This window comes from Gallus gallus, chromosome 9 (genome assembly GCF_016699485.2).
Source record: "Gallus gallus isolate bGalGal1 chromosome 9, bGalGal1.mat.broiler.GRCg7b, whole genome shotgun sequence".
Classification (NCBI taxonomy): Eukaryota; Metazoa; Chordata; class Aves; order Galliformes; family Phasianidae; genus Gallus; species Gallus gallus.
In genome coordinates, this window is record NC_052540.1 from 17,027,611 (window position 1) to 17,055,512 (window position 27,902).

Here is a 27,902-nt window from a genome sequence, read left to right on the forward strand (position 1 = left end):
AGCAGTGTCGCTTGAGCAGGTCGGCAAAGTCACTGGGTCTAACAGCGTTCTGCACCACTAAAGTGGAGGAGAAGTGACAAAGCAAACAGCAAAATGGCTTCCGTGGGTGCATGGCATGAGCAGGCAGTCATTCAGTCTCTCAGCTTCATTTTTCTCTGAACTAAGGGGAGAGCTAGACAGCAAACCTTCTCTCACTCAGGGACAGCATTAGAGAGCTGAGAACTACAAATTCCATGAGCTGATATTTTTTCATTATAAATGAATGTACATTTGAGGATAATCCCTGTGAGATACAAGTGATGTACAAAACAAAGCTTTTTTGGCAACTGTTATATATGTGGTTAACTAAGGTGAGCACATACAGTCTTACAGCTTTAAAAGCCAGGAATTACTAGGCATTGCTGCATCACATGACTCATGCAACCTCCAAATCTAAAGCTACTTGCTTACAGAAAAATCCTACCGAAAACCCTTGCCAAGTTCTCCTTTTCTTAGCTTCCACAGTATTTGTAAAAACTGAAAACCATCCATGATTTACTGAAGCCTGTAATACTTCTTGTTAGATTAAAATAAGTGGCTTGAAATTGTGAAAGCCGGGCTAAAGAAGTCAGGCGTGGTAATAGCAGCTCCAAGGTGGGCAGCAATGAGACAAACAAGGCCGTGTTTTGTTCTTGACCTTTCTCTTGTGCACAGAAAGCCGATTGTGCACGTAGCCTTTGCTTTACAGATCAACAAGGAAATTTCATACTGGCATTTCACATCACAGCACAAAACGCACGTACTGCTCATATTCACTGCCTGTATTTCAGATCCACACTTATCCTCAAAAAGCTCACTTCTGCACACAGTCAATGCCGTGTATCTATTAACAACTCATTTCAGGCTACCTATGTATTCCTCTACTTGTGAGAGAAAAGAGGCGTGAAAGAAAGAGTAGAGCTTGTTTCAGGATAGCACAGTAATATTTGAAAGGAAATGGTCCTTTGTGTAACATGAAATAAGAACAAGTTCTTGGTCAACCTTAGCTAAACTGTCTTCAATCACTGGCACTGTTACTGACCCAACAAATTTACTCTATTAACGAAATGAGACAAAATGTGTGAAAAACTGAAGTGTGGATGATGAGAGGACATTTCAGTTCGGAAAGGAAAGTGCGAAAATAGCTCCAAGCTCTCCTTTTCACTTCACTGATCACAAATCGGCTGCTTGAGTTTATTGGCTGCTAATGATTCCAAGGGCACTTTATGTCAAGGTGTGAAAAGGAAGGGGAACGGAAAATCCTGACCATGGTGCATACACTCAGCTCAGCCTTCACAGCTCAGCCCCAGCTTGGCGGGGTTTCAAATAAGGCAGCTCCTTTAGAGAGCCAGGTAACACTCCCCTGCACAGGGAAACACTGCTGTGTTCTCATTCTGCCAGGCGTTCTGCAGGAGTACACAGTGCTTGTCCTTCCTCTGACAACATGGAGCTACACCAAGCCAATACCACAGGCTGCCTCACTCCTGGAAGTCCTCTTTCCCTCATCTATGCCTGATGCTCTCTGGCACGGGTCCCTCGGGACCATCACACACATTTCTGTCTTATTTTCTGCTCATGGACATCCAAGGGAAGCAATGATTTGCTTCTCATTTTATAAATATGCAAGTTCAGTTTCTTAGAGCTTGAGATTTTGGCACTTGTTTGGTATGTTATCCTACCTCCCTCAGTTACTCCACTGGAGCAAACTCTGGGTTGAAGCACATGCCATTGGGCCTCTCACTGCTATCACCATCTGTGACAGCTTCTTTTTTCCTCAATTATGCTCATTCTATCCGGGCTAAAAAAAATCTTCCATCCTTGCCAGTTTAAGCGTATGCCTATATGTTTGTTGTTGAAGTAACTGTTGCTGATCCAAGTTGACAATGCCATCTTTCATATTATTTCACCAGGGTCTTGTTAACATGAAATGCTGTAAACTTAAAGGCAAGAGTCACGTTTGGATGAAGACTCCCTTATTTACAAGGCTTTCAAAGCAAAATAAAGCAGCAAAGCATTTCAGTGAACACAAAGTTCACAGTGCTGCCTGACAGACTGACATTAGCACTGCCAAGAGAAAACCTGTTTTCTGCCTAAACCCACCAGGAGATCAGTGACTTACTGCTGGACAGCAAATCTACTGTTTCTTTTCCCCTGCTGGCTCAGCTGCACCCTTCTGAGCAGAACACAAAGCCAAGAAACATAGAGATACCTCCGATTTGAAACATCCTATCTTATCCTCCCCACCCCACCTCCTCATCATGGGAGGGTGCTAGATGTAACCTGACTACCTCCCATGTGTTTGTCAGCTACATCCTGGCTACAGCACAAATAACAAACACAAGCAAGCTGCATTCCCTTATTACCTCTCAGAACAAAAACATTTATTGAGGCCTGCAAGCACTTCAAGGCCTTCGCTCATCCTTGCTCTTTAACTTGATCAAGATTTATTTTGACGTTCAAGAACTGCTCATTCTAAACGAACGTGTTCTTGTGGAAGGGCATACAAGCAGTGTATACCACTGGACTACAAGATTAATACAGACTTTTTTTTCTTAATAGAACCTCTAAGGAGAAATAACTCTGACAATAGCTGTCACACTGCTGTCAGACAACTTAACCTCTGCAGCCAGAAGGGATCACGCCCTGAGCTATGAGGAAGATTTAGTTTAGCTTTAACCACGTAGGACGGACTGGTCCTGCACTTGATGCCCTAGCTGAAGAGGCAGAATCCTCTAATTAGTCCTGCAACTCATCCAAGGGATTTTCTACGTGCCAGAAGCCAATTTTGAAATACAAGCAGTACCATTTCTAACCCAAGAAAGCGTTAAAGTGTCACAACAAGCATAACTGATGATTTAACAATTTTTGCACCTGCAATCCTAATTAGAAATTTTTGAGCATCCAGAACCTCACTGTAAAGAAATTTACCATTGCCAGCTTCTTTTTATTGCCAGCTTACAGAATTCTAAAAACATATGTAAACACCAAGAAACTACTTTTTTCCTTAATAGATGATTGTTACTGTACAGAAATAAATAAAAGAGGTAACATTTATGACAAATACTACTTTTAACTGCATTACATTAACTTGATACAGGAGAAGATGAGTGCCTGTTTAAACAGAGAACAAAGTGTATCTGGTATTAGCAATGTGCTAGCAGTAAGAAATATAGATATTGCCTTTGGGTCCTTGCAGCACAGACCCAACATTAATCACTGTCATTGGAATCAAATGAACTTAAATCCACGGAAGCCAAGAAGAATAATACAAAGAGTATTTTTATACAAATGCCATGGATATGGCCCATTATGCTAAAAATGGCACAGACAGGTGAACGAGTAACTGCCCAAGACACAGCTGAACTTCTGATTAGGTCCTAATTACTTTTTTGTGCCTTAGGTTTTTTTTTTTCATTTTCATAATTAAATTTTTGCAGTATTAGCAGAGTTCTTTCTCCACAGTAGTAGTACACACCAAAGAATGAAGAATACCTTAAGACTATGCTCATAATACCTCAATGTTAAGAACTTGTTTCCTGAAGGTTTCTAGACTGTGTGATAAATGAAGAGCTAAATGAAGGGATAGTAGCATAATCCCCTCCAAATGGGCTTATACGATGCTGTTAAGGCTGCTTTTGCAGCATTAACATACTTCAGATGAGATCATTCTGGGGCAGAAACTGTGCACAGAGGCCATCGCCAGGTCAGGGACATTAAGTTATTCTGCAGTCACACCGTAATTCCACTGCCTCTTCTACTACTGCTATTGTCTGATAAATGGCAAACTGCTATTTTTAGGGAAATATAAAGGGGTAAACATATCCTACTACACTGTATTAAAAATAGAGCTTTATTCTCAACAGTAAGTACACTAAGACTCAGAAGCCTTTGTTACCGAGAACACACAGCACAAGAGACACAGAATAAAGAATTTGGGGTCAAGGATAAAGCCCAAGGCCTCTTTATCACCAAAGTGCTGTAACAGCTCTACTTTAGTTTCCATTTGTTGTAGGAAGGACTCAAATCTTTAAGTTTTGGCAGAAAAATGACATCATAAATTCAAGGGTACCAAATGTTTCTGTTATGGAAGAAATCAAATGTTTATTTTACAGAAAATGTTAAACGTATCCTGGCAGCATTCAGAACGTTGGCTGGTGAGAACACGGCTATTTCAAGAAGTTAAATCTTAAAAAAAATAAATAGATAAATTCAATCATAACCACGCTGACCCGTTGATTTCAAACCCATCACTCAGTAAGATGTGTTCTTATTAGTTCATATATACAGGACCAACCACAGGTCTGATGGAAAAGTAACTGTAATCTGCTTCAAAAGAAATCCGGATCGTACCCTTCCATCTATTTAACAAAGAGGTAAAGAAATGCTAAGCAGAATTAAATCTTCTCGTATAACACAAAAGTCACTACATAAAAGAGTTAAACTGAAGGCATGGCTTTTGATCACATAACATTTACCCAGCTTTACAGAACTCAAATCCTGAGATTTTCATCCTAATCTTCAACAAGAGTTAATACTGATGAGAATACACTACAAACCGTCTTGTGTCCACGCTGTCTCGTTGTAAACAAAAGCAGAATCAAAATAAAAGTTATTTTAGAAGTAACGCTTGTTTAAAATAGTTCTGAAATGAGGCACCTAGCAAGAGACATCTGCCAAGTGATTCATTTGAATATCTTAATATTCAAAACAGAGTGCAGAATTTTATCTGAATCTCGAAGCAGCGGGGCATCAGACCAGTTGCTCTCATTCAACATCAATTTTACCTTTCCTAAATAGTAATATCTTTTTTCAAGGTTTTTTAGAGGAAAATCATCCCTACAGCAGCATTAAGTAACAGCCTTTTTTCTTTCCATCTGGTAACACAAAACCCAGAGGAAACAACAGAAAACCCTCACGTCCAGCAGTTTTGATTAAAATTTGTTATACTCTCTACAGGTTTGCCAGCTCTTTTCTATGCAGAAAACCTCAGTTTCAGGATTTAAACGACCTTAAGTCTCTCACAGAATTGTAACTACCAGATATGATCGGATTAGTATGCATGCACAGCCTTCTTTTAGCTCTGTAAGAGAGACTTTTTTCTTTTAATTTGCACTGCTTTGCCTCTTCTTTTGATTCTAAATGTCTGGCGAGTCTCTATACAAGCTACAGAAATCATACACAAAAATAAGAGTGGGCAAGTGGGACTCAGTTCTGTTCTCAGTTATGCAGGTGTACAGCTACAGAATGAATGGATTCATAATGATACCAAACTGGAGGAAGAATACAGTGCTTCAGCTTGCAAACACTGGGAAAATATACATTTCTTCTAATTTCCAGGAAGACTGAGCAAAGATTATATCATTTTAACATTAGAGTCTGTATCATTAAAAAAAAAAACCCACAAAAAATGCCACAAACTTGCATCATATTCTAGGCACACTTCTCGTTATCTGCTGCGCCTGTACACTTTTTGGAGACAGAAGCAGCCCACAGACTTATCTCTCCCCAGTGATCATCCTCTTTATTCTCCGCAAAGCTAGTTTGAGATTGAAGACAGAAAGCTACAAGGTACTTAGAGATAATAATTTATGCTTTTGCTTTATTAATTGCTAAACTTTTGCTTCTCAAAACATCTCATATAAGAGTACAGGAACCCTTCCCAACAACAACAATTTAAAAGTGCAGAACTGCAAAAACATATCCAAGCAAAATCTGTTTTAATCAAGGTTCCCAACATCTCTAAACATTTGCGATCCAAAGAAATTAGTGTTCATCTCAAGCTTTGGAGCTCAAGGCATTGTCTGAGGCGAAATGAAAACAGCAATCAGTTTCATTGAGGGCTATCCTACCACTACATCTAACTTGTTTTTAACCTATAAAACATTTTATATAAAACAGGCTCGGAAAGGGCTGTCTTGTAATCAACAATTAGTTCAGACTAACATTCTATATTCTGAATTTCCTATGAAGAATAGTTTTCATTCCTGGTCTTTGATAAACCTCCAATTTTTCCAACTGAAAATTACCAGCTCTCAGATATTTTTTCCTAAAAAAAAATAAGATTAGAAAGCACAAGTTACTGTTTTTTGAACTACTATTGTTACTCAGTCATATCATCAGCTCTGTGTTCTGCCTAGCTGTGGCGTTACATCTTGAAGAGCATTAACAGTAACACAGAAGTTCTCCATGAACAGACCACTTCTTGTAGCCCAAACCCATTTCAGCTGAATTAAACAGATGAGTCATTATTCTGGATTGACATCCTCAGTGTCGGGGGCAGACTGTAAAAGAACTGAAATAATTCTGATTTCTACCCCCTAAAACTCAACAAAGTGATGCTTATAGAACTTATAGAAGAAAATATGTAAAAGCTATGTAATTCCTGAATAGCTTCCAAATCAAATACCGAAATATTTACTGGCTGTTTCAAAGCAAATATTCAACTTTTTTTTTTTTTTTTTTTTACTAGTGATCCAACTTCTAGCCCTCTATTACTCAGAAAGTAAACTGCTTCAGCAGTAACATTTTCTGTCTCAAAGGAGGAAAGCACAGACTGACAGCACAGCCTTTGATCTTACTTCATTGCTGTAGGCTGTTAGCCCATGTTCTCTGAGCATTGTAGGAGATAATGCCACTCAAACCAGGGTAGCAGCTTTCAGGGGCAAGGAACCCCTGACACGTTAGAGAGAGAGCAGTGCATTATGTGCTGGAGCAAACTGGTTCACACATCTTGTGTGCAGTATGCATGTGCTTAAACATTTGTGACCAATACACCTCCCAGTCTGTTTAGTTTGCAAATGATCTGAGTACCTTGAATTCCATTTGAACTACTACTAGAGGAATGCCTTATTCTAACTCAGTACACACGTTAGAGTAATAGACTAATCCTGTTACTGTTCATATGCTATGACTGGGACTCGTGACACTAAAGTCAACCAAGTGAACCCCAATTCAAAATGAATTTTGGTATTAAGTCTCTCTGCTGAAAACGACCAAGTAAATTTAAAAATGCCAGTGAATAAACACAACAGTTTCACAGTGTTCCTTGATGCAAACTAAGCAGAGAAAAAATAAATTCTCTAGCTATCCCCAGAAATTTTTGATGTTGAACACAATTGTGCAGGCAAAAGACTCACTCCTGTAAAATGCAGTTCAAAATCAAGAAGTCTATCAAATAAACACTAAAGAAAAATGTTTCTACTTATTCAAAATGGCCTTAATAAAAGCTGACGCTTACATAGAAAGAAAGAGATGCGAAGCACCTCACGCAGGCCTGCAATCACAAGCAGCTACATTATATAATCACTTCATAAAAGCACCAGAACCTTAAACAACCTCAGAATAGTTCAGCTTTGTTCCAGACTTTGCTCTGAATTACAGGCTTTTTTTTTTTTTTTTTTTTTAAACTATTTACAGCTAGACCTACATTGATCAAATATTGAAAATTGTTAACTTGCTGAATAGGTGTGTTCCTTACGTATACTCTGAATAAAACTTTTTAACTTAATTGAAAAAAAAAACCAATCAAGTTTCCTTTTTTTTTTCATTGTATTTTTATCATACCAGCCTGAAGGAATCAGACTAGTTGAGACAAAATTAGTTAATTTGGCAGATGTTTGATCAATTTACAGTCATAGTATCTTTCAGATGCATTAAGGACAATAATCCAAGGTTTCTTTAGAGCAAAATGGGTTCTATGGAGCTTTCACTGGAGATGCTTTGGAAGCAGTCCCACTTGGCTTTCAAAATGAATCTGAAGGCATCAAAATGAGACAACCGCTAAGGGAAGCACATGTAATGCAATAGTTACTGATGGACAAAATAAACCATCCAGAAAACCCAAGAATACTATTTTCAACGCAAATGTTTCCAAACCTAGAATGCAGTTTAACCAGTGTTTCCATTTAAATGTCAATAAGGCACAATCCAATAAGGGTAAATGTGAACAGTTGTGCCAATTCCTTTTTATCAGGCATTATCTTTGCAATTTTCTTTGTATGTAGCAAAATATATACATATATGTATTTATATTTCCATCTGATCTAAACCTTGCCATCTAAATCTAAATTACTCCATCAAAATGAGAATGAAAGAAGAGAGGAATCAGAGACGATCAGTACACACAGAATTCAGCCATTATTGATTTAGCTGCTTTACTGTAAATTATTTGTTGGGCAAGTCTTATTATATATTCTTATCATAAGAATGAACAACTTGGTCATGAGTCAGAAATGTTTAGACCATCGTGAACAGAAAAGCTGAGGAGAGGTTCTAAAGGATGCAAGTACAATGTTGGAAATATTAGTTCAGGACTTGAAAGCTGGTCTACCGTGGCAACACTACTTCCAGTTCAGGACATGTAGTCCATTCATATATCTCTATACCTGTCAGCTTCACATTACCTAAAGGAATGATGTCCCCTTTATGTTAGGTATACCACACTTTGTTAAAAACTTACCAACAGCTTCAATTAAAGGGAGTTTTCTGTTTAAATATCCATCCTGTAGTGGGTCATAGAACTGCCTCACCATATGGCTTCTCATTATTTTTAATGATGTATAAGATGTAGTATATACTACTAGAAGAAACTCAAGAAAAGCATAGATGATGAAAAGAAAGACATATGGAGAAAACACGAGCAGAAAAGCTTGAGAAAATAAAAATAAAAATCTAAAATAACAACACATTCCTATGCAAAATCAAGAGCTCACACGTGGGCACTAGAACTCTCACAGTACCACTGTCTAGATGTGCATGCTCATTTTGAGAGGTAAAAATGTTCACACGGGATAACGCTGAAGACATACATGTCCTTTCATTTTTAAATTGCACAGAACACAAGGATTTACAGTGCATAAAGCCCGTTCTGAATAGGCTGCTAAATTGGTACTAAAAGTCAAATATATCAGCTGCCTGGGGAGCTGGACAGCAGCCAAGCATCCCAAGTTCAACATATTCGGATCCCTATCTGTTCTTCCTCATAATATAAATGACTACAGCTGCTGTAACTTAAAGATACTATTAAGGTATTTTCCATAACATTTGCTGTTAAAGTCCCTCCCCAACTATTTAAGCTGATTGTCATTTTAGCAAATGGGGATAATATTCAAAAGAGCATATCAGTACACCAAAATATTCTGGAATGAAAAGTAGAATGTACAGAATATTCAGTTTACTTTCAAGGCAAAAGGCACAGTAAGTCTCAGGACTACTGAAATACCTGTTTCAAGCCTCTGTAGAAATCTGACTGGATTTCTCAGTGTTCATAGCAAGAATATCACACAGATTCCCAACCTTCACTTTTTCTAGTCAGCTGCAAGTACTGTGAAGTTTGATCCTTGCTGCGGTCACCTCAGCATCAGACCACATGAAAACATAGCTCAAGCTAAATTACTTGAAAGAGTAATTTATGTTCACCAATTATTACAAGTTTAAGCCACATTTCTCGAAGATGAACCACTCATTTTATGCAAACACCACCTCCGAATTCTACCTTTGTTCCCCAGTCTATGAGTTAAGATAGACTAATTCTTGCATTTTCCAAGTATGGCACCTCCACTGTATAAATACGAAGCATTCAGTTATTTTAGAAGTTTAAAGGAAAAAAAAAAGCCTAATACATAGAATATTCCCAACATGTCTTTGGCTTCTGTAAGGTTTCTACAGTATGTAGGTCAAAACAGTAACTTGGATGTGGTTTTCCAGAAGGTGAAGAGTATTATGAAGAGTTGTCATGCCCTGTATCACAATTGTTTCCATCAACATATTGCAGACAAATAGGAAATTATGAGATTCATTCATTAAGCCATTGTTTAGATGAGAAAAACTTAACTTGCAAGTCTGCTTTATCAACCGCTTATTTAAAGACCTGGCAAATCTCAATTTGGCTGTTACAGAATTACAGGGTTTGATCTACTATAAACTGCTGTAATAGATAAATATGTACAGCAAGCCAAAATACTAAAAACAGAAACAAACAAAAAAAACCCCCACAAAATGGAAAAAGGCCTAATAAATAAGCAGCCACAATCACCTTTTCTTTTAAAAGCAGCAATAACCACTGCATGATTTTTGTTTAAAGTTTTGAGTACTTTGAACATGGTAATAAATACGCTAAAGATCATCATTTCAGCTGCAATTCTGAACAGTAAAAAGGTTGTCCTGGTCACAGATGAACTATCCTTATTCTTTTCCAGTTCTTCTGCCTAATCACCTTGTAGGTAAGGACAGATTACAGAAGTATTCACTATAGCTAAGACACCAAACAAAATTCCTAACCTTTGATACCTTACAGCTAAATCCATCTTTAGTTACTAAAATAGACAATTGCACTTACCAATAGATTCGTCACTTGTATTATCATAAAAATCTGAGCATTTGAGCTACCCTGTAGTCTCTCTCTTTGGTTCCCAGGAGACTGCCTCTTAACTTCTACTTTCAGGGCAATGTTTTCCATATCATAGGCTGAGGAGCCAGAAATATATCAACCCAATTTTGTCCAGCTGTAGTCTTTTTGGAAGGCTAAAGGGACCCAATATAAAAGTAGCATCAAACCATTTGCTTTAACTAGCTAACATACTGCATTCACTCCGAAGAAACAGCATAAGTATTCATCAGGTAACTATTCTACATTGAGCTATATCCACACTAAATTAATGAAACGGGTCATATAAGGTACCAACCATTCCCAAGGTTTTGCAGAGTTATGTTTATGAAAGATTAACAGCAGGCACTAATACAAGTATCATGACTCTTTTCAGGCAGTAGGTGAAACCTTGAAGAAAAAGTGGCTCTGTCTTCAAAAAAGTGACCTGACCTTTGCTTTGGTGGGTTTTTTACTCTGCAAGAAATAAAAAGCACTGCATGCTTTCCAATGCATCCTTTCTACCTGATAACTGTTCTGGTCTATCACTCAGCACAGAAGGACTAAGTGTTATAAAAATCAAATAGCATGGTAATAGTGCTAAAGATAGCTCCACATGTCATTCAATAAAGGAGCTTCATAGACCTGAAATGCATAATATGAGTCATGTACAGAGTAAATACATAATTGGCCAAGAACCTTTGATATGCTTAGTAATTAGAAGTAATTTTCATTGAATTAAATATATTTAAATTAAGTTTGTCATGACCTTGCAGTTCTTTGGATATCAAAGGCACCACAACTCCAGCATGCTTTTAACTTACTACACTTCTGCTCTGTGAATTTCTTGCAGCATGCAAAGAACTCTCTTTAGGGTAACAGGTTGTGTTGCACAAGCAAGCAAACCTATTAAGGATCTGTCAAATAATAAAATCTCTTCTAAAAAACACAACAGTATGTAAAGTTTTTACACGCAATAGATGAAATGTTTCTGAAACATCATATAGTTCAGTATAAGGAAGTTGTTGTGTTGTTTTTTTTTTCTTTTATATTGGACACTGAATACTTTGCTAGAGAAGTAGTTCTGTTATATGTTGTGGTAGTAAAGAACCCCTTCTGTTAATAAAGATAAGCATTTAAATATATTCAAGTGTAGTGGAAAACTTTTATGGAGTCAGATCCTGCAGTCTTTGCACAGCTAAAACCTCTACTGAAATCAATGGGAGCTTTACAAGCAGAACAGTAAGGATGTGCCCAGGGTCACCAGCATAATGCAGTTCTACTGCTATGCTCGATGCATGATCAGGCATCTTCTGCCACTTCAAGAGTAAGAGAAATGAAAATACATATACCTGTGTGAATTCAAGAAGATAAATACCCTTTTAAAGCAAAGAGTACAGCTATAAAGTGTGTGGCAGATAACATTAAGGCATTTTGTGCTTGGTTAAAATATTAAATTAGATGTGAATGTATATTTCTGACTCTTCTGAATATTTACAGTATCTGAAGTGTATATTAAGAAAAGTTTCTAATAAATTACATCAAGCTCAATGATTTTTTGGAAGATGCATAGCACTGCCTATGACAGCAGAATTTGGCTCCATATATTGTTAGCAAAAACACAGACTTTATATTATGTAGACTGCTTCTTAAAATATTGCTAGAGTTATAAAAGCTTTGGGCCCAGCCCTATAGGTTACTTCCAAATTTAAGTGAGAGTTTGCCTCAGTGAAACACAAAGATCTGCTCCTTATTTGCAACATCAGCCCGATCCAATGTTTTAGTGGTAAACAGGTGTTCTGGGGTAATCAAAATTAAATCAAGGAGCTGATCACACAGCTCTTAGTCATTTGGAAACCTTACCCTGCAAAACATCCCAATCCTTCAGATTGGCCTAGATTACTCTGGCCCACCTTGCTGCAGCAAGGCAGCAGGAAATACTTCTGTTGACTTCAGTGGGGCAACTCTAATGAATAACAAAACTATGGCTAGACACCACAACACTAACTTAGAGGCTCACTGCTGATTTATTGTTCTTTTTGAACAGTGTCTGTGCGTACCACGTCGACCCAGACCTTGCCTCCTGCAGTGCGCGCCGTCTCGTGTCGCGTTGCGCGGGTGCGCTCGGGCCGCTGCTGACTCGCCCTTGTTGGTTTCCCTGTTGTAGGGGAAAGGCTCTAGGGCGGCAGATAAGGCTGTTGCCATGGTGATGAAGGAGATTCCGAGGGATGAGGCTGCAGAGGAAAAGCCCCTCCTCACTATGGCGTCACAGGTGGGCGCAGCGCGGGGCTCAGAGCACACGGCCCCGGCCGGCAGAGCGGGAATGTGCACTGCGGTAGTGTGGGGGAGCTGCTCGGGGTCAATAGCTTGGGGTTGAGACGTTCTCACATGAAAGTTAAACAAAAACATTTTTTTCCTCACTAGATTAAAAGATTCTTATAAAGTTCAGCCACGTATCAGCAAGTTGCCTAAATCCAATCCAAAATACCAATTTATACCAAAATACCAGCATTCATGCAACCTATACTTGTTTCATATTCAGCACAAACACAGAGGAAGAATCACTCTATAGTAGTACTTGAAATATCCCAGATGTCATCCCTGGGCTTCCAGTGGTCAAAGCCGGACTATTCCGCCCTGTACATCCTGCTTCCATTCCCAGAAGCCCAGTTGCTGGAAAGACATAACTTCAGTGCACAGAGTCCCACGTGGTAGGGTGCCAGCAAGCACCAGGTGGGCTCATTACCTGATGGAAGTCAGTGGCTGCAGCACTGCCACACAGCACCGTACTTCCCTCTCACTCTAGCAGCAGACTCCATTCCCTCGTGGTGTTCATATCCATGAATGTGTTGAACACTCTACTCTGCTTCTGGCTAACTCTGGTGTCTATGAACTGACAGCCCAAAGGAAAAGGATGCTCTCTTTAATATGTCATTTCTAATTTTGCCTTTAATTGTTGATGAACAATTAGAAACTTACACAAAATGCTGCCCCTTCCTTCCTAAGTGCAAAATTTTCATTTGCTTCAATGATGTTTAATGTTGAATGTTTATGCACCATTTGTACCGGTTGTCTGTCAGCCTACTCAGCAATTGTGATACATTCATGAGTGAAATGTATGTCTGTTAGTGTACTTTCTTCCACTGAATGCAAATACCTACTTCCCTGCTATGCACCAAAGGGGTGCAGAAGCCAAAAGGAAGCAGAATCAAGTGAAAAAGTGAGTATCTTCCATAGCCATCTCTGCATCATGTACATGTGATATACAGCTCCATGACCATGTCACATACATCATTTATACCCTAATTGTCTGGATGTCATGTTGTTTTGAGATGCTGTCTCCTTAGTGTCCCTGTGTAAACCTCCTGTTCAGACCATTCAGTCAGAATTACACACTGGTACATTGTGGAACAAATTTAGCCATCACCATCAGTGTTCACCTGGGCTCTTCACATGATGAAACAGATATGGTTTCCATACACAGTGGGAAATGTGCAAGCTCCAAATTGGCTGCAAACAAACTTCCCAAGCCAGACTAAATTAGGTCATGAAAATAAGGGCTGGTATTTCCAAAGCGATCACCACCACTGAACCCGGTAGTGGTGTGTGTGTATATATATTTCCCCCTCAGGAATTTCATTACATATTGTTCTGCTTCATCTCAGAGTACAGCTAGCTAAGCAACAAAACCTGCAAGCAAAATGCTAGGATTGAGCCCAGGTAGAAGAGTATTTGCTTTCAGAAAAGTAGATTCCCCAAAATCTTTGATGGATGGAGAACTAATCATGTCTGACTATAAAAGCAGACCACCAAAGAAGCAGAGGGGGGGATCTCAGACACAAAGGGGAGATGCCAAATCCTTGTTTTAACTGATAATATAGAGGAGTCCCTGAAATCTTATGTTTTCCCCTCTTCCTCTAAAAACGGATTAAAACATATCCAACAGAGAACAATTCAGGTACACGCTCACATTTTATTAGCTCCTACCTAAGCCCCGTTTGTAAAATAACCTTATTTGTTGACGAGTACTCAGCATGAATTAAATTCTGACAAAGTTTCCAACTTGCAATTTATTTTATATCAGATCTCAAGGCAAATCTTCAAATAAACTGAGAAAGTACCACAGTTTCCTGTGGGGCTGTTCTGATATATGGCAACAGGGAATCTGAACAATCATTCCAGCATTAATGAATCCACTACAGTAAGCAGAGGGGTATTCTTGGTAATTGAATAGGCCTTTCAGCACCTATTTTCTGTGATTCTATCTCAATTATTTTCAATGAAAGTCACTTTATTGGTAAGAAAAGGCATTCAGTAGTTGCCCGAGTTAATACTTTCAAGCATCAAGAGAGAGCTTTCTATACTAATGGGATTTTGTAGAATATAACTCTATAGTAAGTTGCTGTCTCTCTTTATCTTTTAAAGATAATTCAGAAGAGACTGGAACAAATGAAAAGAGGCACTTTTGGTATGAATAAATCTAGACAAAAGTGAAAGCAAGTTTGTTGAAAGTTCAAAAACTAACGGAAAGTTAAGCTATGAACAAACATACTGCTAACCAAAGCAAGGGTATTAAATTATCTTATGCATGATTTTCTCATTTGTAAGACATTGATGAGAAAATTGCACATAGAAGCTTGATTTCAATTCTCAAATGTTTTTGTTTACCCTCTCCACAACTTTTTAGTCAGGGGAAAAAAAAAAAGCACACTTGAAAATTATCTCCTAATAACTTCCTAATAAGAAATTTAAACCTTAATAGTCCCTGGCAACAAAGGTTGATGGTACAGTCCACTACGAATTCCCAATTTGCTACAGGTCAGTGAACTTCAAAGGAGCTGATTCAATAATGTACTTTGATCCACATTTAAACTTTGAAATATGATAAACTGCTTTACTGAGCAGTAAAAAGTGCATGATATAATGCACTGCCAGCCTGATTTTAAACAAACAAATCTCAAGGTGTCATGAGTTATCTGTTCCATATTCATCACACAATTTAGATTCTTCAACAGAACTCAAAGTGGAAAGCTACTGGTAGTAGGAGCCCTTTTAAGGTGATAGAAGGAAGTAGGACCTGCAGAAGGGCATTCATGTCCAAGATAATCCTTGGGCAGATACACTGTTATTACACAGGAGACTGGGAGTCCATGAAAAGTTCTCCAACAGGATAAAGAAATGCAAATTCTGTACTGAAAGGTATCCCAACTTCGGTTTATAACTGAAAAATAGGGAGAATCATAGAGTCACCAAGGTTGGAGAAGACCTCCAAGATCATCCAGTCCAACTGCCTACCTACCAGCAATCCACTAAACCACAACTCTTAGTACAACATCTAAATGTTTCTTGAAGACCTCCAGGGATGGTGACTCCACCACCTCCCTGGGCAGCCCGTGCCAGTGCCAAACAACTCTTTCAGAGAAGAAACTTAAAGGAGAGAAGAGCTGTCTGCTTACTGCAGAGACACTGCTCAGAAAAAAACCTTGATATTGGCCACTCATAACTTAAAAAGTTAACTGACAGAATGCTTCATTTTAGAATTTGAACTGGAAAGTGGAAGTTTAAAAAGCTGAAGTTGCATTATTAGCAATATTATTCAGCAATAAAACACTGAAGTTCAACTTATGCCATAAAAAGCGTAGGCTACAAAACAAGCATTCCATAGAGAGATGTTTCATGACTATACCCCTATTAATTACATCAGAAACTTAAGGTTCTTTTAAAATTTTGTTTATTCTTAGAATCTCATCAAAACACATTTGTTCTTATCCATATTAGAAGCAATATTTCTGGAAAGTGAACTTCACCTCCGTGCCAGTGGTGGATCAGGCACCTTTGCTCAAGGGCTTATAACTAAAGATACTCAAATATTTCCAGTACCTACATTCCATTTGTTTGGGTGTGTTTTCTCATTGTGTTTGTTTGGCTGCTTTCTTGTTTGTTTTTCTTAAATCTAATACGTAAACTGACAAATTTTATAGAGGATACAGAAGAGAAACACATAAATCACTCTGTTATTAGTAAATTGAGGCATGTACCAAGAGCTCACTATATGAAATTGCATAACAGTTTTCCATACAGAAGTTAACAGTCCTATCTGTTCAGAATCAATCACATTTATTCTAAGCCTCTTAGCATTAGACTTGCACTGAATGACAGTAAACGTTTACTAAATAACATCACAACAGAAGGGCAGGAAGTTGAAGTGAATGTAATGAGTTTCTCTTCTACCTATCGCAAGCAGAAGTAACTTCATTTTGAGTAATTCATATACATTAGTGCAAAAAAATCATCCAAATTTTAGGAAATGTCAATGATTAACTCTGGACAACAATAATCACTGTACATTCCTACCTGCCTTCTGAGAACAGTGGCGATTACTTCAGTGATTTCTGGGGGACTCAATCTGTGATCATATTTCTGTATTCCTTTTACAGGATTAACGATAAACTAATTAGCAGTGTTTTCTATACATCTCATACCAGTCTAGATTAATCTATTATTAATAATAATACGAGCACAATAAAGTACAAAGCATGTAAATGCATGCTTAGCAGTACAAATATTAATTAAATCTTTACCTCCAAGTTAAACATTGCTTAACACTTTGCTTTTAGGGCAGTATGTATAATTTCGGTAGAAATATTCTCATGAGCATTGTAAAGAAAGTTGCCTTGACAATACGCTTAAGAGTCACAAATTGGCTGCTTGCCTGAAGTTATACAAGTTTCTCTGCCATAAATTAAATACATTTTTCCATGAAATAAGTTCTATCATGGGAATTTGTAGTGTAATTTTTTCACAAAATAACGTTTGTTAAACTGTGTAGTATTTTAAAGTGTGCTACAACTCCATAAGCACAGAAAACTGGACAAAACTGTTTGTAAATAGCGCATTATGCTCATTTAACCTTGCTTATTCATATCAGTTTTTATGAATAGGAATTAATTTTCATAAATTTGTTGATTCTTCATGAATACTGTGAGTAAAAATATACGATCCTTTTAAAGAATTGCAAACCATGTACTTACAAGTGTTCTGTACGCAATTATTTGTTATTTGGGCAATGAAATTGTTATATTGCACTGAAAGTTCAAAAGTCACAAGCATCTTTCAAGTTGCAAGCATTTCAGCTTGCAAATAAAACCATTTCAAAGCAAATACATGCCATGTCATATGGACAGTCATGACATGTGGACAACCAGGATAACTTAGGAGGAAACGAGTATTTGATTCCTATGCCTGCCCATGGTAATGCATATGAAAACATGGATGTTATATATGCTACAGAATGCCACATGAAGGAAAAAGAAATTGGTGTGATTTTAAAATAATTACAGCCCGTATTCAAGGATAAAGCATGGGTACAGTAACCGATATAATCTGTTTCACACATGGGTCAAGTACCAAAGTAGACACAGGTCATTCTCAACACAAGAAGATCAGTAAGAATAGCATGATGTTTATGAAAGTGAAGCATGATAAGCCACGGTATTTTGAATACTGTTAACTCTCCAAGTTGCTAATATCATGAAAATCTAGACTTAAAAAAGTAGGTGTACGTCTTTCATCTAACCTGACATTTGATAATGCTTCCTACTTAGAACAGTGCACAAAGCTGAATGTAATCCACAAAAACTCCCAAATTTACCCGTGGATCACTGGTAATTAAAGAATTAGCACACACAGCTCAGTTCAATATGCTAGCAGTTGTCTTTTCTTTCAGCTAAGGAAAAAACATTCTATAATTCCCTACTATTTTGTAAGCAATCATTGTCCCAAGGATGCTGCAAGGCTACAAAATACCTGCTTTATGAATCAAACAGGACTTCTCTAGTTTGTCATTTCTTTAAAAGCACTCACAAAGTCAGACTGCTCCTTTAGCTGGAGCTGTCACACAAAAAATCCCAGTAAGTGACACAGGGAGAGGTAGCATGTCGATATTAATGCAACAGACTTAGAGGAATTAATATTTTTATATGAGTAGGAAAGGCCAAACTGTCAGTCACAATCAAAACATGAATACAACATCTTTTATCCCTTTCCTCCATGGCACTAATCCAGCAAGTCAGTAAAGCACATGCTTAACCTTGAGTTTGGTAGGACATGTTTAAATGGCTTGCTGGAGTGAGGCCAAAAAGAAAGGAGCCAGATACAGTTCCTAAATTGGGCAAGTGCTCCCCTTTTAGTTTTTCTTATCCAAAGACCAGAGGGAAAGAGATGGGGAACCGTGAGATATTCAGTCCTACACTGCAGCTACACACCATAACCTCTCTAGGTCAGCACTGACAAACACAGATAGAATGCTACTGTGACACAGCAATCACAGCAGTAGTTCTTGCCAATCAGTGCAACTGCTGTTTATGAAGATACAACATAAACATGTTATCATTTATTGATTTAGATCTCAACCATGAGCTTTAAACAACACTGCTTTCATGTGAATTTAAATATCCGGTATGGTGTCTATAGTAATCCTCCCACAGCTTCTCAGCCTTCACAGAAGCTCTGGGTCAGTCTGGGGCATGAAGCCCCAGGGAATCACTGGGCTTCTGTGATTCCAGGTAAGATATTGTCACCTTTGGTTCATAGGCCACCACACACACTTCCTACTACTTAGCAACAGAGTACCAGTTATCACCTGCCAAGCAAGACTAGTCTTCAGAGAGGCAGCAACATCAAACTGCTATTTGCAGGAGGGCAAAACGAGCTTGTTTCCATTTTAGAGCTACCCACAATTTGCGTTAGGTAGAAGTCAGTTACGCTGTATGCCATGTATATTGATCTGTTCCTGTGAAAACCAAATATTTGGCTGCAATGTCAGTTTTGCTGGGACATAAATTCACACTAGAATGATAGAGAAAAGATTAGCATGAACCTGGCACAAGGATAACGCAAGAGGTCAAATACTTATCACACTTACTGTATGAATGTGAATAAAACTCTGGCTGGGGGTGGTGTAATTTTTCCCTGTGAAATACTTATAGACATGCTAGAAAAGTGGGGGAATTAAAATACAGTTCATGCAATTTCAACTTCTAGCATGGGACTTCTGGTTTTGTCAGGATGTCTTTTTCAAGCCTCCCTCTGAGAAAAAGGGGAGGAATTCCACTACTTTTCCTGCCAAGATAATGACCCATAAATACAGAACTTCAATTTATGCTTCAGCAAACAACCACCTCAAATTCTAGATCTGGTTCCAGCTTACCAACATTCAGAAATACCTAGTTAATGAAAATGAATCCACAGAAATTGCTTGCTTCCCCGTAACTTAGTGATCACCACTAAAGATCATGGTATGTTAAATGCATAAAGAGAACTTTCATGAGCACTATCAAGAAATCGTTGCTATATATACATAAATGGATAATAGAAATTAGTAGCGATTGAAGTTAGTTGATGCCTCTGGTTAGGTTAAAACCTAAAACAACAGTATAGCACTGAAATTACCACATCTAGTTCACTTGTGTACCTAGTCTCAAGTAACACACAAGTTTCTCTTAGATTAAAGTTCCAAAACACAACTTCTTCTACAGAAATTCCAAATTAAAATTCCTGCTTTCTCATATACTGACCACTCGTTACTATCCCCTGAGATTTCTAAGACTGTTCCACTGGTCCAGTTCACAGCCCAACCACACTCCCCAGGACACTGAGTGGGCAGAGGAATGGCAAAAGCCAGCAATGTCCACTATCAGATCCGCTGCTGAACTGCACAGGGACTTACCCAGTTGTAGTTTGGGGCTTCCTAAATTTATTCCTTGAGCAATTCAAGTAACAAAATTGGTAAAATCCCATTCAAGTAACCTGTGTAGCTAATCAGAGCTGAGTTTTAGGTGCCTGTTGAACCAGTCCTACTAAATGAAACTCCATACAGAATGGGCGGGAAAGGCAAGAGCCCTCAAGAGCCCCCTGAGGGAGGGCCTAAATTAGGCAGATAGCACTCCCTCTGGAGTTGCTTTTCCAGTCATCTATCTCTCCCTGTTAAAATGGAGGGAACGTAGGCATTTAATTTAAGAGAACTAGTTCACCATGTGCTCAATACATAGGTGCTTATTAGTTGCCTCTGCCTGGCTGGAACCTCACAATTTAGCTCCTAAATCATTAATCTTAAAGACTGGCATTATGTTACACTCTACTAATACTAAGGCAAACAAACAAACAAAAAAACAGCATTTATGGTGTATTGCAAACAAATAAACATCAGAAACATAGAAGGAGAGGATTTAAAAACAGTACATCAGGACCATACCTTACTGACAGCCTGAGCGTGTTCCACTCCTCAATGTGGTGCAAGCAGAGTGCTCCAGGAAGTGAGAGCAGACAGAGCACCTGCACCCACAAGCAGGGCAGGCTGCACAGCTGAACATCAGCTGTAAATGTAACAGGAGGCATGGAGCTGGTCCCTGATGCTGACCCCCTGAGCACCAGGTGTGCTCAGCTTCTCTGTGAAAACCTTTCACAGCCCCATTTCATGGCACAAACCCACTTCCTCCCAAACCCAGCTTTTTTCTTTATTTTTTTTTAATTTTTCTTTTTTTGGTAAAATCAGGCTACTGTCTAGGGATGTCATAAATCTGTTTTCACAACATACATTGTAAACTGAGAGCAAAGCAGAACCAAAGCCTCCACAGCTGCTGCACCATACACAATTTCACCTTTTCTCTTGGCCAGTATATTATAATACCACCACAAGAGGCACCTGCATTAAGGCCACACACCAGAGGACCCAGGGACAGGAAATAAACAAGTTTTCACAGGAGAGCAGGCTGTCACCATAGCAGCAGCTGGGTGCTGGCTGTACCCACGCAGGCCCACAAGGCCTCTGAGAATAAAACTTACCAAGCATGGTGCTCCTTTGCAAGGGGAAAAAATACAGCACAGGACGACTGAGGGCTGGAGAGGAGGAGTTGGACAAGTGACTCGTGGAAGCTGAGATTGGGCTGCATATTTGCTAGAAAAAAGAGAAGTCTCCTTGTGGTTATGCGCCTTTTCAGTGGGGCCACCACTTCCCCTCTCCTGGAGCAATGCCTTCCACTCCAGCTCCAGCAGACACATATTCTAGCCCACCAAGGACTTTATAGAGCTTTTTGATCCCAAACTAGCTGCTTTATCCCTGCCCATCAGACCGATACATACCTCTCACCACTGAGGAGCACCCAGAGATGGACCATCACAAACTGCCACCTCCTTTCCTCACAGCTGTTCTGGGGACAGCACAAAGAGCACCAGCCACACCTGAGCACTGAAGAAGCAAAATCCATCAGTGCAGGCAGCTGTGAGAAATAAACTGTCCTGATGGGGGAATGCAGACAGCTAGGGATGAGGTGACAGGGCACAGAAAATGGAGGTCTGGGGATTCACCTCAGTGCTCCCAGCCGCTGAGGTGAAATGTCGCATCTGCAGCCTCTGGTGCAGCGCCGACTGCCTTCTGAGAAGGCCTCTGTGCCTCAGCTCAGTTCTGTGCAAAATAACCCTCACTCTGAAGACATTTAAGGGATGAGGCTGATATTAGCCATCAAATAACACTCCTGGCTCTCCCAGTGTCCCTCCCAAAGCACCACAATTCACACATACACTTTTTAGAACAAGAAGGATCAGTGGCAGCGCTGAGAGAAGAAAAGGCGGGTTTTTCTGTGGTGCTGGTCAGTGCCACAGGTCAGGCAGGTAAAACTGTCTGAAATTAGGAGCAGCGTTTTATACTGTGGTTGAGATTCTTCAAATCACTGTAAGTTGGGAATATCATCCTTCACAAATTTTAGATATGCTTCAGCTAAAGGCATGTTTTTAATTAAAATAGATTTTGTAAAGAAAAATTAAGTTCTCCGAGACAAGATGAGAATTTATGGTACTCACCGGCTAAATGAGTGCTCAGAAATCAATAACTTCACAGGCTGAGTCTACCCAGCTTGGCGCCTGTACAAACACCACACGCATCAATGCTGTGCAGCACCAGCAGCCTCCTCCTGCTCCCAGCACCACGGGATGCTGGTCGGCTTCCTTCACTGCCTTTGCTTCTCTTGTCTGCAACGTAGAGATAACACTTCTCAGCTCCATGGCGGTGCCAGGTTTGATTCATGAATGTTTTAAAGCATTCTGTGATACTCAGCCTGAAAGGTGCTCGAGAACCATAAATTATTACTTTAATATTGATAATAATTTTCATCTCATGAATGTATTATAGCACTACTCCAAATTCATGCCTGATATAACTCTCATAAGTTGAGTAGAGGGAAAACAGGGATAAATTTGGTACAATATATGAGGCAGCAAAATGAAATTCAATGTGTGAGACCGAGGCCTTACCAAGGGGCATTGCATACACAGTAATGTCAGAAACCTGTCTCTCTGCCCACTTACCTACAGCAAAAATATCAGCTCATTGCAGTATTTACCCTCTTGAGGTCGGATCCATCACAAAACACCTGTTTCACATCAGAAACAGTTTTCTAAAATGTTGTATTGCCATACATGTTTAGGTTGTATATACCAAGAATTAGTATACTTGATCCTGCATTTGCTTTCATGTTTCAACCTCAATACTTCAGTTGAAAGCACACTGTTTTTCACAGGAACAATCTTTTTAATAAGGCACTTCTATAACTTTCAGTCCTTAGTCATGAGAGCGTAAGAGACAAGACTGGGAGGGATCCTCTGGGTCATACTCAACTTCTCAAAAGCAATCACATCATAATCAGCCATGTATAAGACTTGCTGGAAAAGCTAGGTTTTTTGTCTCACTCTCTAAAAAAATACTGTTTACACACTTCACTGCTGTGATACTTAGATAGATTCTTTTAATTTCCAGACCAGATCTCTTCATGGCCAGCTTAGATCTCTTCATTCTTGTGCCAGCCTTTTTATACTTAAAATAGCTTTCCTCCTCCAAGGTCATCCAGCCCCTATTCTTTTATGTATACAAGAAGAAAAACTGTATTCCTACACAGTCCTCATTTTGTTAGGCTAAGCAAGTCAGCTGCTTTTAGTCTCACTGTAAAATGCTTTCTTTATCTCTCTGATAATCTGTGTGGCCCATCTCTGATGAATTTAGTGTACACATTCATGTAGTGAGAGAGTCAGAGAACCTATTTTTTTTTTTTCAAATCAAATAAAAAGAAGACACAACTAAAATTAAATCTTGGTGTGTGCTGGCAAAGCTGATTATGAAGAAGTGGATGTCACCCTAAATCCTTCATTTTGATGGAAAAATTTTATCAAGGGACTTTGAACAATAATACCAGTAATTCTTGTATTGTACTAATGAGGTCCTGTGGCTGAGCTGGTCTTTTATATATAAACAACATAATAAAGAAATGTGCTAACCAGCTTTGAAAAGGAAAAAAAAAGTAAAAATAAATGGTAGACATCTTCTATTTCACACATCAGTCAAACCCATGAGAACATGAGATTGGTTTTATTTTATTCTCCTTTTCCTTCATGATTGTGATTCTCAGAATTACTGCTGCTCTTCCCACAGTTTATTCTCAGCTCTGCCAGCAGGTTTGGGCAATGAATTGCCTCTGCAGTTGGACTTCAGAGTTTAAACCAGTGTTGCCAGTGAGTGGTCCTAGCTGTCTTGGTTCTCATAATCCCTATTCATTTCTTCCTTTCCTCATTCTTTCCTACTAAAGAAAATTTCCATGGAACTTAATGGGAAAGATAAGCACCTAAATTGTACACAGTGATGTGCCCTATTGATATACCTGTATAGATATGGAAAGAGCACTTCATAGGAAGTTTTTACATTTACAGTTATTACTATTAGTATACTCACTCTTCTGTGTTCCCTCCTGTCCCCCTCCAAGCAATGTAGGATTTTTCTTTACATTGTTAGCTTATCAGAAAATAAAGACATGGATGATTCAGATGCTTTGACAACCTTTCTGCTGGACATTATGCTCTCCAGAATATGCAATTTACTGCAGAAGTGCAACAGCTGTTACTGATGCTACTTCCTAGAATGAAAATACAGAAGTATTTGAGCAATTTTTATTTATATCTGGAGTTGATTGTAAATCTTTAAACTACTGAAATTTGCTTGGTCAAGTGCTAACTAGGCATCCACCCTTGTTTTTTTTCACCAATAGATCAACAAAGCACAAACAGAAAAATGCATCTATAGAAATGTCATAAGTCCTCTTAAGTCTTAAATACAATTAGTAGGTAAAAGTATACAGCCAGAGATAACATGGACAAAGTAGAGCCACTTTTAATGGAAATCAAAGTTGTTCAGCTGCTATAAAAGCAACTTCCAATCAAGCTTAAGATTTTCCAAACTAAGCAAGTAATGTCTGAGACAGCAACGTGAGTGTTCAGTGCAGATAGTTATAAAGCAACTGATTAATTCCCCTCATAAGGTACAGCTGCAGTCTAGGTTTAGCATGCAGAATTAGAGTTTGAGACAGTATTTCTGCCAGATTTCTTAAGTAAGTGCCCACATTTTCACATTCTGCTACACACAGTTGGGCAAGCAATCACTCATCTGCCTTCCATGTTAATCATATCAATTGATATTTCAGTACAAAACCGTAAGATTCTGGGCAAATAAATGAGTGCACATATTATACAGCCAGCCAGCTTTAGGTACCAGCTTAAATGTTTGATCTGTCAAAGTTATGGACTTTTTATTTCAAAATCCCCAGTATTTCCTCACAACATTGGAACAGAAAAATCAAGTGACTAACAGCAGCGAACCTAAGCTGTTTTGCTGTAGTAACTTTAGTGGCAATCCCACTATTGCAGTAGTTAAATACTAGTAATTAATAAACATCAAATGAGGATAAAGGAATACCTTTTTTTCTGCCAGTTTTTCTCCATATTAACATCCTCAATTTAAAAGTTCAAATATACATAAGAGAACAGTTGGATAACTCAACAGTGGGAAAAGAGCAAACAGAAAGGATTGGAGGAGAGGAGAGAGGATTAGTGATGCTGAAAGAGCTCCAGATGAAAGTAACAGACACAGAGAAAACATATTCATATTACTAAGATGAAATCAATGCAGGGCACACCATCAGTTGTCCATCCAGCTCACCTTTGGGCTTGATCTTTCAGAGCATGACAGTAGTGAGGAGACTTTTATTTATGAGACCATTTTACTGCTTATCTTTTAAAATACTTAATACATGAAAAGCCTGTAATATGGAGATTTCTTTTATGTAGTAGAAAACCAATGCACCCCTACAATTAAAATAAAAAGGGAAAACTACTCATAAATACAAACTGTATTATGAGTCTTCACACAGTCAGAACTCATGCAGGCAGTTCATAAATTCACCAGGGACCATCCACTGTCATTCATATGTCCTTGTATTGCACAGAAGTGTTTTCTGTCACAGCAAGTTACTGTTTAATGGGCTAATGCACATTTTCTGGATGGAATGGTATTGTGGAAGTTGTGTGGGGAAGTATGCTACCAGTGAAAAAAAAAGACTGCTTCCAAATACTAAAAGAGCCCTGCTTAGTCTCCTGGTGATAGAGAAGGCCAACTTCACCATTTGGTTTGAAGGAAGTTACATCAGACCTTGAATACTTTGGCCCTATAAGCAAGAGTATGCAATAATTGCCATGGAATATAATAAAACTGAAATACTTTCTTTCTTTTTCTTTTTTTTTTTTTTTTTTTTTAAGTTTGAAGCTATTTGTGCATCTCCTAATTTCAATCTCTTACTTACTGACAATCCAAGATATAGCACAATATTGTACAAAAATGTTTCATTTCTTTAACTGTGCAAACCAACACAACACTCTGTGACCCTGAGTTTTTTTGTTGCTAGCTAGTGAACGAGCAACAAGAAAGCAGACCCCTTCTGAGTCCCTCCATTGATGACTTTCTCTGTGAAACTAAACCAGAAGCTGTTGCAAGGCCTGTAACTTCAAATACTGCAGGTAAACAAACTTCTGTACAATCACTCAATAGAGATAAAAAATTTGTTTTAATTATTGTGCATTTTGTCAAGGGATTTCCTTAAGTCACTTAAAAAGATTTGTTACCATTTGCTTGCACGAAATTATATACTGAAATTATAATTGATTGATCTATTATTTGAAAAAATGTTGATCATTACTTTTGAGGTCAAGTCTGGTGTGATCCAAGTCACATTTATTCTAGCAGATCTCTGAGTTTGAATTAAAGGCAACTTCAACTGGAAGTGTAAATCTATTCAACAAATCCTGAAACTTTGTTTTTGCAAAAATTAAACCTACAGGTAAGCCACATTTAATTTAGTTTTATCCAAACCCATTCTTTAGAAAGATGTGCTTTAACAAAAGCTTGGATGGGATGTCTGAGAAAAGGGAAAGAGATATCAAAACAGCTTATTCAGGCTAAGTTTGGAAACTTCAGTAGTGAAAGGACCTAATAAATTTCTTTTCTGCTTTGTGTTGTGCTGAGATAGTAAAGCAGATAATACAGAGTGAATCCTGAAAGACATCTGAATTAAGAGAAATGTAGAGCCCTGCAGATGTGCTTTTAGAAGTTGGTCATCTTCTATTCAAAGCATTGGAGCTGACTGACTGACAGCATAAAATCAGTAGAATTACTATGTTCTATTGCTATCTTATACAATGACTTGCCTTGTTAGAAACCATTTAATTAAAATCTACATACATGCAAATTATTAAAATGTCTGAACGACTAATTAACAGCTGCATGATTATTTTCACATCTAATTGTTACGTGTCTAAAGGAGTATATGAGTTCTAATAACAAAATTGGAACACTGAATTAAATGAACACTTGTAAATATTATTTCCTTTTAGGTAGCTAAAAATAATACAGAAATGAATATAAATGTTTCAGGTTGTTTAAGACTGCTGTTTGTTGTAAAACTAAATATCCCATTTCTGCATCAAGTCCTCTATCTGCCCTGAGTATCAGATGTATTTAATAACAAAATCAAAGTTTTTCATTCTATGAAGACTGATGAAACTTGGTGATTTCCTAAGAACACGGATAAAGCATTACAAGAGACAGCACTATTCCATGTGCCAAAAACACCTCCACTATAAACTGATAATGAAGAAGAGGAAGTATTCCTGCCCTTTACATGCTAAAGAATTTCAACTGATACTCTTCAAATAACTCGTAAATGAAAAACTCAGACTAAAGACTGGCTTACATACAGATATAGTCTTTATAAGCTAAAGCAATATATTTTATAATTATATGCAATATTTATCCTGAAAAGGACACACAGCAATGACAGTAGATACAGTTAATAACCATGAACTTAATCTTTTTTGACAAGAGAAGTTGGCCAAATTTGAGGCAACAGAGATTGTTTCCAGGAGGAAAAGATCACGTTACAGCCTTCTGTGCAGTAGCCTTCCACACCTTGTTTCTTTCAGTACAGCAAAACCCTTAACTTTCAGAATCTCAGATCCTTTGCCAGTCATGATTTAGATCCACAGCTCTCTTTTTGTTAGGATCATATTCTCCATGCTAGAGCTAGCTCTGTTTGCAGCTTTTCTAGCACAACTTCTTCTTTCTCAACTTTGATATGTATTCTGCATCTCTAAC

The 27,902-nt window shown here is 38.3% G+C and overlaps 1 protein-coding gene and 1 long non-coding RNA gene across 7 annotated transcripts in view; one reads left to right on the forward strand and one right to left on the reverse strand.

The window, feature by feature from the left end:
- Positions 1-27,902, forward strand: part of PEX5L (peroxisomal biogenesis factor 5 like) — a 95,299-nt gene that overhangs the window by 41,184 nt on the left and 26,213 nt on the right. For 2 of the 6 annotated variants that reach the window (XM_004943451.5, XM_004943454.5), the window contains exons 2-4: positions 10,779-10,844; positions 12,549-12,653; positions 26,158-26,269. In XM_004943451.5, the coding sequence (XP_004943508.1) occupies positions 10,779-10,844; positions 12,549-12,653; positions 26,158-26,269 (283 nt within the window). Of the gene's footprint in view, positions 1-10,778; positions 10,845-12,428; positions 12,654-26,157; positions 26,270-27,902 lie in introns of all 6 variants that reach the window. The other 4 variants (XM_004943453.5, XM_025153488.3, XM_046898855.1 and 1 more) reach the window with 3 other exon arrangements.
- Positions 21,213-22,023, reverse strand: LOC121111476. Its single transcript, XR_005862161.2, has 3 exons — positions 21,746-22,023; positions 21,521-21,626; positions 21,213-21,335 (listed from the first exon to the last, which is right to left on the reverse strand). It is a non-coding gene; the product is annotated as an uncharacterized LOC121111476 (long non-coding RNA).